The sequence below is a fragment of the Glycine soja genome, chromosome 7, assembly GCF_004193775.1.
Source record: "Glycine soja cultivar W05 chromosome 7, ASM419377v2, whole genome shotgun sequence".
Taxonomy (NCBI): domain Eukaryota; kingdom Viridiplantae; phylum Streptophyta; class Magnoliopsida; order Fabales; family Fabaceae; genus Glycine; species Glycine soja.
The window spans coordinates 1795390-1808349 of NC_041008.1; the positions used below are offsets into that span (position 1 = coordinate 1795390).

At 32.1% G+C, this 12960-nt stretch overlaps 1 protein-coding gene across 1 annotated transcript; it reads left to right on the top strand.

Annotated features, from left to right (window-relative positions):
- The first annotated feature begins 5557 nt into the window (after positions 1–5557).
- On the top strand, positions 5558–6906 carry LOC114418055 (V-type proton ATPase subunit D-like). Its single transcript, XM_028383199.1, has 2 exons — positions 5558–5702; positions 5805–6906. The coding sequence occupies exon 2, from the start codon at positions 5840–5842 to the stop codon at positions 6614–6616; it is 777 nt and encodes a 258-aa protein (XP_028239000.1). The 5' UTR covers positions 5558–5702; positions 5805–5839; the 3' UTR covers positions 6617–6906.
- The last annotated feature ends 6054 nt before the right edge of the window (positions 6907–12960 follow it).

Consider the following 12960-nt stretch of genomic DNA (forward strand, 5'->3'; position numbering starts at 1 on the left):
TATACATATATTCCTTTCACACATACTTTCAAAAACAGACCAATAGACTTCAATTTTTCTTTTGTAGTGAAAAGGTCAAAGTCCATAATAAAGATAGCATGTCATGCTCAGTTTTGTTACGGCGAAGACTTGTCGCTAGCAAGTAGCAAGTCTTCGTTTACTCGTACCGTATAGCTAGTCGTATGTCTACTGTCTTGGTTCACGTAATTTCAATCGGACACAAACAATTTTCCCACGTTTTATTCGTGTGTGGAATTGGATGGATCCCTATAATGTCCACTGCAAGTTACAAAAAATATATTTAGTAGAGACGTCTACTTTAAACAAGACCTAGTGAAAGATAGCTAGAGAAAGAATTATAGGTTATAATAAAAGTTAATTAAGTGTTTAAAGTGGAGAAATGTCCGTCAATTATTACTCTCTGTTATGAGTGTTGTAGAAAATGTCATTTTATTGTTCTGTGCATTCTATAGTTTTACCCAAATCATGTATTTGTTAATTAACTAAAATGGGCCAGCTTTACTTTATATATGTTCACAATTCTATACACGCCATATATAATTTATCTATACACACACGTGCAAACTCAATTATGGAGGTGAAATATTTATCAATAAAAAAATTATGAAGGTCGATTAATCTTTAAAATTAATTAATTTCACAGAATTTATAATTTCAAAGGATAATTTATAATATATTTCATATAATTATTATGACAATAAATATTTAGCAAGCTTCATATTTGAAATATGTGAATGAATTGTAACTTACTACCATGGTTTTTTAGAAACACAAGTGAAATTACTATCAAACATCCGAATTAGGTAATTCCAAATTATATTAGTTTAATCACTAATTAGTCTTGAATTCTGATTATTCAACGGTCAAATATTTAAAATGGAGAATTTCATCTCTTATAATAATCTTAATCAAATTTATACCTAAAAAGAAAGTAAGAATATTTTAAATAAAAATAAACATGTTAGAGTGTATTTCTTCTTAATTCATTTAAAATGTCAAAACAATAATATGTTTTAAATTAAACTAAAGAAATATCCACTTACTTATTTAATTTTAAAATAATTTCACTTTCAAAAACTTAAATTATTTTATCCTATTTCATGTCTCTTAATCAGTCCATCTACACTTAATATCATCAAACTCATAAATCAATTAATATAAAGTTATTTTAATTTAGGTTATATTTGATAAAACTAACCGAAAAATTAGCTTATTAAATCAAAAGGGTTTGATAAAACTAACTATTAAAGTAGTTGAAAAGTATAAAATGACAAAAAAGTAATAAAAGTATGTTTTATTTAAAAAATAAAATCAAGAAATTTGATAACTATTAAGAATAAAAAGGGAAAAATATAAAAAACTAAAAACTAGTATTTCAAAAAAAAGCTACTTCAATTCATGTTTAAAAAAATGCAAAAATCTACTAAAATAAGTTTGTTCACTAGACAATCAAACAAACTTTTTAGTTAGTAAAAAAAACTAGAAGTCAACTAAAATGTGTTTTCAAACATAATTTTAACAAGTGATCCCTAGTTTGAGTTCTAAATATTTAGTTGCATTAAATATTTGAAGAAAAAAAAATCTTGATACTTTAATGATCTTATTCCAACAAAAATGTCTCCAATAAAAAATACACATGTTATATAAAAAAATATATTTCACAATGTAATATATTTTATTTTAAGAAAATATAAATTAGAGAGGAGTTATTGTCTATGATATAGAGCTTGAGTTGTTTTTTTTTTTTTTTTTTTTTTTGGAATAGGAGTGTAATTAGATGGAGGAGAAGATCAAGTTGGATGTGTTTGCTTTTGGACTCTGGGACATGTAAAGTGGTTACATTTTTGTTTTGGTCCAGCAGCCAAGAATGGCTACACATGAATGAGCCTTATATGAGATACTTGTTATATTCACTTCTTTTTTTTTTTTTTGCTTATTCACTCCAATTTTTTAAGTATATAGGGAAGTGTAGTTTTTGGAAAACAAATTGAAAAGGAAAATGGATAAGCAAAGAAAGGGAGTAGATATAACAATTGCCCTTATATGAAGTTTGAACTACAAAATAAAAGCCCAAAAAAAGTTAAATGCATAATAAGAAAACAAAAAGGAATTGGTATTAGTCTCATTGGAATTGTTCTTGCCCCTACCAAGGGGTTGACAACTTTTTTTTATTCTGAAAATATCCTTCCCGTATAATCATGATTTCATTTAATTAAATGTACAATAAAATCATGATTTTGTTGCATAAGCAAATTTGTTCCCCTTAACACAACGAAATTATGATTTCATTGTCCACTATATAACAAAATCATAATTTCAGTATATTTTTTTCGCCTCAGACATAGCTATGGAATCATGATTCAATTGTGATGTTTTTTGCACCCCTTTATCATAACAAAATCCCAATTCCGTTATGTAAGTTTTTTATCACAACAAAATCGAAATTCCATTGTAATTTGTTTTGGCACCTCCTTACCATAACGAAATCTTGATTATGTCATTTAAGTTTTTTTAAAAATTGAATAAAAAAGGAAAAAATAATGGAATCTCAATTTGCATTTTCCTCTACTGGTTGCTTTAGAGATAGATTATGTTGTGCATTCAATTGTGATTTCATTATGCATTTTTTTTGTAAAAAAAAATAGACAATGAAGCAATGTTCACATAGAGATAAAAAAACTTAAGTATTAAATGAAATTTCATAAGAATGTCTACTACATACTACATATTCAGATACACATCTACAAAATTAATTAGATACATGTTGAACGTTTAAAATTATTTTAATCCTTAGAAAGACCTACTACATATTGAGATCCTCTAGTTAATTGAAATTGTATTGAGTTGAAAGCTTGAATGCATCTCATGTAAGGCTTTTGCCATGAACAGGCTTCGGGTGTGCATTATCTTCTCCATTGTGATACAATAGGAGGCAAGGGACAATTATTCCTTAAAAAAAGCTACATTGTCATACAAAAGACGAAGCTAACAAATAAATCAATATTAACTTACAAAAGTAAATGATATCTTTAGTAGATAATGAGTACCTACATAAAGTGATTTCCATTGATAAATCCAATTGAAATGAGATGGGACGCAATAGGCACGAGACTCCTAAGTAGAAAGAAGGTCCAACTTTGCAACCTAGATAAATGGATCAATACAACATTATACCGACTAGCAATGACATAACCTATGTCCGGAATGATCATCTACTTCGCTTTAGGTATTGGGTCATGTTCAATATACAAAAAAATTATTAATTCTAACAGTCTTTCTTCTGAGCCAAATAATTGAGCATAGAAAGAGTGTCATGTTCGAAGTTTCCGAATCAAATATTGGTAAGCTAGAGACTAAGACTCCTCACCCTGACATAACAAAGTTGTAATTGTCTCGTAACCATAATTTCCATTTGATGTGACATCTTTAGTGTTCATAGTGTATTGTTCCAACTCATCGGGAAATTCATTCATATGATGAATCATTTTTGTCACAACTAACTTTGAAAGCCATGGTTAGAGTTCTCAAACTACCAACCATCATGCTTATTTCTTTGACACGCTCTCACATTTAAGGTTCACGTTTGGTGGATTTCACAAACTTTGGTGCATTCTTTGTTTTGACTTTCTCTGGAGTAGGAACACATTAAAGCGGTATCAAAAAATGAAAGTTCACAGACTTTATTCTTTAAGGTGATTTTATCGCACACGTCTAGTTGTGAAAATCTCTTTAATAATGCATCAATCTCATGTGTCAGAGTTAAGTCCTCCCAAGAGTCACCCGTGTCTTCTAAACTACGAATGGATAACATCTTCCAATGTACATGAATGGATTTCAAGGGAATGGATCCATATATATTCATAAATTGTTTAAGTTCACAAGCACATGGTAGATCGTGAGTAACTCTAAGTGTGCAATCACAAGTAGAACTATTAGTATCTACGATGTCAACCCGTTGCAACTCAAGGAAAATGATGTCTTGTACTTTTCTTGATACAAAGCGCCATATAACTTCTTATATACTAGAGAATTACACGTCTGCTCAACCACATTTATGCTTTTATGAAACAAAGCCTTAATCATCGCATATTGCAAGGCAAGTATGATATTCATAACAAGAAGTTTTGATGGAATTTAGATGTGCCCACAACATATCTCTGACAACATCTTCATTGTCTAGGCATCTAAACCACTAAACATATTTGTCGTGTTATATCAACTTCATCAGGTTGTATTTCCATTCTTGGTCCCTTTTGTTCATGATGATAACTTTGACATTCATTGCACATGGTTTTGATGGTGTTGAGATTTGTCTGGTCTTGATCTTTGATTGTCAAAAAATTTGACTAAGCTTCACCATGCTTTGGGTCAATTGATTAACCATAATTTTTCTCCACTACTTAAACGATTAACATATGAATGACTAAGTAGTGTTGTCATCACTTTATGGTTATAGAAACCACATTCTAGAGTAACTTTCCACCATATGGTTCTCACAAACTTTTTTTTTTTTAATTTAAAAGAATACCTACATTTTCTAATTCTAATGAACTTGCACACTAACTTGTCTTTGTGTTGTTTGTACTTCTTTTCCTTTTTTTCGCAACCCAATATAACATATTTTTTTACTTACCTCTAACTTATGAATCACAAGTAGAAACATGTGCTCATTTCCCACAAGTTGAGCCCAATTTAACAATTCATTGTGCTCTCAAAAAATTTAAAAGATTCAAAAAAATTATTTCATAACAAAACACAAGACTTTACAAAACATAAACACATAAAAGTCATGAAATAAATAGAAAAGTCAGGATAGCTAGGTTGTAGTTGCATTTTAGTGTCTTCACCACCCACATTTTCATCATTGTCATTCTCCATACCATTATCCTTAGGGTTGACTCCATATAAAAAGTCGTGTTAGTAAAATAATTAGCTTCTATAATTCATATTTTCTCATTCATTTAACATTGTAACCTCATCAGATATAAATATATTTCAATCCATTGACCTACAAAAGCAATACAAAAATAAACTGGTTATTTATAAGAAAAAAAATGTTTGCAACATAATTTGCAACCTAATGGAATTGTGATCCCGTTATGTAATAATTTATCTATCACACTGAAATCGTGATTTCATTGTGTAATAATTTGTATAACACAATGAAATCGTGATTTCGTTGTGTTAGACAAATTATTATACAACGGAATCATGGTTCTATTGTATTACATGAGGGACGAACTTGTAACACAACAAAATTTCAATTTCATTGTGTTACAAATATGTTATACAACGGAATTATAATTTTATTGTGTAACCAAAATCCTAAAAAAAAATTATGATTATGTTATGTTTATGAAAACAGAAAGAAAAAAAAAACCCTTCAACAACAATGAAAGATAGGAGAAAAGGTAAGAGGCAGAGGATAATGAATTGTGAAGAAAGGGAAGGAAAATAAAATATTTTGGATAGGATGGAAAAGGATAATTTGACTCTTGGTCCGAATTTGGAAGGTTCCCAAACAAAAACGGAAGCCGCTTAAGCCAATAATTGAAAGCCCATTCCATTATTCCCAACCCAAAAAAACAAAACCATTTGATCCAACAGACACACTCCCTCTCTCTCTTGATCATTCTCTCTCAGTGCTCTCGATCTCCATCTGCAACTTCCTTGTCTGACAGGTACATTATTTACACCTTCAAATCATTTTAATTTAATTTAATCCTCCGTTTCAATTTTCTCCGTTTAACGAACGCGAATTTGCATTGGTGTTGATCGATCAGATCCTGTGTTCCGGAGAAAGGAAAGGAAAGGAAAGATGTCGGGGCAAACGCAGCGTCTGAACGTGGTCCCCACCGTGACGATGCTGGGAGTGGTGAAGGCCCGATTGGTCGGCGCCACGCGCGGCCACGCGCTCCTGAAGAAGAAGAGCGACGCGCTCACGGTGCAGTTCCGCCAGATCCTGAAGAAGATCGTCTCCACAAAAGAATCCATGGGCGACATCATGAAAACGTCGTCGTTCGCGCTTACCGAGGCCAAGTACGTCGCCGGCGACAACATCAAGCACGTCGTCCTCGAGAATGTGAAAGAGGCCTCCCTCCGCGTCCGCTCGCGCCAGGAGAATGTCGCCGGCGTGAAGCTCCCGAAGTTCGACTACACCGCCAACGCCGACGCCACGAAAAACGACCTCACCGGACTCGCACGCGGAGGGCAGCAGGTGCAGCAGTGCCGCGCCGCGTACATAAAGGCCATCGAGGTGCTCGTCGAACTTGCGTCCCTTCAAACATCGTTTCTGACTCTGGATGAGGCCATCAAGACCACGAATCGTAGGGTTAACGCTCTGGAAAACGTGGTGAAGCCGCGGTTGGAGAACACGATTAGTTACATCAAGGGAGAGCTGGACGAGCTGGAGAGGGAGGATTTCTTCAGGCTGAAGAAGATTCAGGGGTATAAGAAGAGGGAGATTGAGAGGCAGATGCTGCAGCAGAACAACTCCAAGCTTGACACTAATCTCCCTTTGCGCAAAGGTCTTTCCTACAATTCTGCTCACAACTTGTTGTCTGTGGGTGACAAAGATGAGGATATCATTTTCTGAATGTGCTGCTGCTGCTGCTGATGGGTGAGACTGAGACTACTCTGCTATTGTTTAGGTCTCAGTTGAGTGTATCATGAATAAAGGATGATACTGGTTAGTATATGTTTATTTATTTCTTTGTTCATTTAATTCAGACATTCATCGTTTTTAAGTATGTGATCTTATGGAAGATTTTTGAAGTTTTTGTGATTAGCTGTATTTTCGTTTCGAAATATATTACATCTCAAAAGAGTTATGAGACTTGTGGAAAGAAAGGCATATTTTTTGAAGTTACCTTTTGAGAATAGTTATTACTTTAGCTTATCATCACTTATATCTGTATATCAATGACGGCAGATGTTTTAAATTTTGGTTCGGTATGAAGAATGGGTTTATAGATATGCTCTTTAGAATAAGAAAGGTTAAGGTTTTGTTTTCAGGGCTTCAGATATTTTAATTTTTTTGTCTTGTTTAATTACATGTCATTAGTTGGATTTTTTTTTGCTGGTTTAGTGATACATTTCCGAAAGATTTTGGTGACCACTGGTCAGAGAGACTTACTAAGATAATTTTGTTTAATGCAAGAAAAATGTAATGATCTCTTTTAAAATTAAGTGATAAATTGGTGAAAAATGAAAACTCTCCTTCGATCAATTCTTGTACAGTTGAGTTTATATACACGACCACAACAAAACCCAACTACCTAGTCTAAATGTAACCAAATGAAAACCGAAATCACTAACTTAACTAATGATAGTTAGTTTAGCCATGCTTAATAATCCACTCAAGTAGAGAGGCAGATATATACTGTTACCAACTCGGACAATGAGGTCTGGATTTTGCAGCTGGAAGGGATTTGACAAGAAGATCTGCCAATTGATTTGGTGTTTTCATGCGAACTAGTTTAAGAAAGCAACATGTTCCCAGATAAAATGGCAATTGATGTCTACTTGTTTAGATCTCTCATGATGTCCAGGATTTGATTCTAAGTGAATAGCTGATTGGCTGTCATGAAACACTATTTTTTTTAGGATTGTAATACCAAAGTTGGGCAGAAGTTATCTGAGCCACAGCAGCTCACAAGTCACTCCAACAGATGAATGTGGGACTATTGGTTGTTTATTGGATTTCCAGGACACTAGGGGTTGGCCTAGGAAGACAGAACCCTATGGTAGATCTCCTTGTGTGTGGGCAATTGCCCCAATTAGCATAAAGCAAATGCCATGAGGTTGAATCCTAACTGAGTTGGAAATAGAAGTCGTTGGATTGGAGCACTATTCAAGTGGTGAAGGACATGATGGACAGCCTGTAAGTGGTAGATCACTTGGATCTTGGAGCAAACATAAACTCACCAATTTTCTTGACCATGCATGTGATGTCAACTTTGAGGTCATTAAGTACATTAAACTACCAATCTATCTTCTCTATAAAGATAAATCTTCTAATAGATCACCAGCGTCCCATTAAATTGGAGGTTGGGATCTATAGACAACGACACTGGTTTTGTTTAGCCCCTAGGAAGCCTGTATATATTCCAGTAGAGAAACGGTGTGCATTGGCATAGAGAAATGCCTTTGGTTAAAGAATTTTAGGTCCCCAAGAGAGCCTTGAGCTTGAACAAATTTTGGAGTAATGCTGAATCTCTGTCAAATTGTCTTTATTTGGGCCAGCCAGGATTGTTTATATCTTTGGAAATTTGAGGTAAGCTAGGAAAACCACCAGTGGATAGACCAGAACCAACAGTGAATAGGAAGTAGTCACTTTTAGATTAGGTGAAACCATTGTTAAGCCAGGTATGGAGATCTTATGAAACCATTGTCTCAAAGCTTGTCTGAGACCATAATTGGGCTTCTGTAACCTGCAAATCAGCAGCCTCCCTTTAAGTGGACGTCCCAATGATCTTGTAAACAAGTTATAGCGTAAGGATAATGTATCCACAAAGCACTAAATGATATTAAGTTGATATGAAAAATGGGTATGTATAGGACTTCATGTAAAATACGATCAGGGGTCAATTGAACTATGCCAATAACCACTGGCAGAGATAGGATTTTTAAAACCATTTGGTAGAGTGATACATTTGTTTTGGAAAGGTGTATGAGAGTGAAAATTGAATATATGACATGACAAGAAGCACCGGAGTCTAAACCATTTATAATTATGTGCTGGAAAAGAAAAGATGTTAGTAGGCAGAACAAGACCAGTATTCTGTGGGTCTAATACTTGGTTCTCAGAATTTGGCAGAGAAGCTTGAACCAATTGAGATTGTGGCAAAGCAAGAAGCTGCTCATGGTGTTGAGGAGTTAACTGCGGGGCTGGGCAGATGGAAACAAACCATAACTATGATCAGAAAGGTGATTGGTTTTGCTGGTGGATCTGTATTACTTATAACCAGGTGAAATCTGTGTAATTTGCAACATTTATCCTCGATGTTTCCAAGGATGTCTCACAATGAGTACAAATAGGTCTATCTTTCTTCGTGCCTTTGGGTTTTTGATCTTGACCATACTTGGATGAAGAAGACACAACAAATGCAAGTTGTGATTCTTGCTGAGTCGTTCCAAGCTAACGTAGTTTTTCTTCTTGGATCAATGGATCACAACAAATGGTGGGAATCAGTTCCATCATGAGGCTCTGAAATCGAAATTGGGAGATTGATCCATCCAATCCTATAAAGAAGCAAATTTAGATACTCTGTATCCAAATTATCTAACAAAGTTTTGACTTCGCCACAGGTGCAATTATGCACTCGACCAAATTCCCACCAATTCTTCCCAAATGCCTTCCAGCTTAGTAAAGTACTAACTATTAAGTAACTGATAAAAAAAGTATTAACTATTAAGTAACTATTAACTATTAAGCATAGAGTTCCCTCTTCAGTTGAAAAATGCGATGACCAGTTTGCTGCTCAAATTCACGAATATCTGGCAAGATTGCATTGTAGATGAGGAATAAATCACACTAGCTGTGATTGCTTTAGTGTTGCGATTCCAATAAACTGGCGACTTTGTTGTTGCGATTCCAATAAAAACTATTTTCTGTTTTCATCCTAAATGATTAGATGGAACTTACCAATCTTTATTTTCTGTTTCCATACCTATTTTTTTTATTAAAAATAGTATTATCTTGGTTGGAGATGGAAGGAGTCAGTTAACTGGAATCAATTCGGACCTGCAGTCTTGGGTTAATAGGGCAAAGACCAATTATCCGTTCATGTGCAAAGGTAATATGATTTAATGGTATAGGTTTATAGTTTTTATTTTTCACAATAACAAGATAACAAGAGTTCTCACTGTATTTAGTCCCTTTTCTCTTAACATAGCTGAAAAGAGTTCTAACTGGGCCCATCGTAACTTGGGCCTTATTGTTAACCAGTATTTTTTTTTTAACTCTCTTTAAGGACAGCAAACTGTTGCCCCAAAAGGATACATAACCAGTTCGCCTCATTATATGGAATGATAATTTCTTAGTATGTGCTTCCTAATTAAGACGTTCCTTACATTATTCCATTTGATTGTGTGTCACCTTACCTATGTAAAAAAGGTTATTAAAAATGAGATATAGTGTGATTTACAACATTGAAATGATATGCATTAAATAATTCAGAATCAGATTTCTTTGTTGTTTCAAGAACACTTTAGGTCTTTATTAATTGAAAGTTTTTCAAGGAAAACAAAAAAGAAAGTACTTTGAAAATCATGAGGCAGTAGAACCTGGTTTTTGTTAATTGTATTTCACTCAAGAATTTCGATGCCAAGCCACATCGCTCATGTGATGTGGTACTTAAACCATTGGGCAAGTCGAAGTAGCTAACCTGTGGGATAACTAAGGACAGTGATAAACTTTTAACCTTGTCTTTGAAATATGTAGTTAAAAATTTGATTCTCAAATCTATGTATTGGAGACTCTATGTAGAGATAACTGATAAGGATTAACTGCGTCATAGTCGATATATATATTTTTTCTTTCAAAAGTAAAAAACGTGCCCTCAACTTTGTTTATAGGCCACTGTAGTTACACATTTTATTTTTATTTTCCTCACTGCAATTCAAGTTTTCTTTAACTCGGAGAGTTCCCAGGCGTTTAAACCGAATCTATTATTCCCATGGAATTACGTAGCATCTTCTATTTTTGACTTTGTAATATCAAATATGGAAATGGTGTTACAGATTGAACGTAGGTTCACTTAGATCGATGTGAATGCAATGTCGTTTAAGACTTTCCCATATATAAAGGAAATTTATAAACACAAACGGAGTAACCTTCCTACAAGTTTGGTCAAAATGTACTTCCGTTCCGAAAAGCTTCCCCCTTCTTTCATATATAATAATGTGTGGATACTATTACATATGATTTATGTCACGTTGATCATACGTGATTCTCAATATCTCCGTATAACCATCATACAATATTTAAATCAGTGATGTTCAGCGTTAATCTATCGAGGTATAATTTTCGAAATGAATTTCTATTTTTGTGAGCCAAACCCTGATGATGTACTTAAAGGGATTTCGACGCTTAAACTCAACATATACAAGATATAAATAGTGTAAAAAAAATTTTATATATATATATATATATATATATATATATCTTAGACCTTTTTAGCCTATTTATATTGTCATATTTAAATTGTCATCACACTAATCCCTCAAATATTTTGTCACTAAATTATCTTTCAAAAACTTGTTATGTCATTAAATTCGTTTCTTAAAAAAAATAAGATGTCATTAAATTAATATCTCAAACATATAAATGTCGTTAGTTATATTAATTTTATAAAAGACCAATAATAAAAAAATTAATTTAACGATAAAATAAATCTTCAAAGGGTTATTTGAATAACTATTTTTTTGAATAAATTAATGTTATATAGTATAACTTTAAAATTTCTAATGAGAATTTTGTAACAATTTCGTCCAAAGAGACATGAAGAAATAGATGGTCGTGGACTTTATATTGGTTGTGGTTGTGGTTCTCAGATTTCTAAAGAGATGAGATGAGAGGGTGGCAATGCGTATGACGTTGACGTCCTTGTCGTTTTTTAATTGCTTTCAAATCAGAACTGCCCAATGCGGTGCCCGGAAAGGGGTCGGAATCTATGGACTGCCTTTGGGAAAATCGCCAAAACCATGCATTCATTTGATATTGTTTGCATTTTTTTAAAAAAAATATATCAGTTTTTTGTTTGCATGTTTAAAATAGAAAAATTAAGGGATAATTTAGTTTGAGAAAATGTTTTTCTTTCTTCTTACTTTTCTTTTTTTTAAAAATGTATCAAAATGAAAATAAACTAATAACAACTGCGTTTGTTACTTTGGAAATAAACTTTTAAAAATAGAAAACAAATATTTTTTCTAAATAAAAATTTTTGTTCATTCATTTAAATTCGTCAATGACAATCACCTGGGTTATATATATATATATATATTGATTTTTTATTTAGAATTCGACTTTATCACTTTAATTTTCATGTCAATGAAAAAACGAGATAAACAAATAAAATCAATAGTTTTCAAGATTAAGAATTAAAAAAGATTAAAAAAATAGAGATTAAATTAACTAACACTTACAATTTTAGAACTAATTTGAGAGTTTACTGAAAAATTTAATAAAGCTATACTCAAACATTTATTCAGTAAATCTTAGACACTCTTTTTTCTTAATAACATTTTTTTCAATACAAATTTTGTAAATGTAAATGCAAATGCTGAATCGTGTGATATCATTTTGATAAGTGTGTATATCAAAGTTTAGATAAATTGAATAATTATAAATATATTTTTTAGCCAATATTTATTTATGTTTAAAAAATATATTGTACATTAAAACAAAATTAATTACTGGAGTATCAAATAACTTTAAAACATGTAATTTCTTTTATATTTGATCTACTTAATAAAAACATTTCAACAAATGATCTGATAATGAAATTTGAAGTCTATAATACCATGAAAATTAAAATTGGACTTATATATAATTTAATTTCTGTGAAAAAATTAAAGACGAACAATTTAGATTTTTTCACCCCAATAATGCAAATAAAATAAATATTTATCCAAATAATAAATAGTTATCCAGGAACCGATTTTCCTAACGTGAACTGTACTATTTTTTCAGAAATTAATTTCAATTCGTGTTCGTGGGAAATTGATTTCTAAATTAGGTTTTTTTAAAAAAACTCATTTCAAATGATAATTGAGTTTTTTTTTCTGTTTTTAAAATTTATTTTCTATTTTTTTTCTTACATTTTTTTAAAAATTAACTGTTTTTTGTTTTACTAATTTATATATATTAATTTATAAAAAATATAATTTATCTAAAATAGCATTTAAGAAAATACATATATTTAAGTGATCTAATTT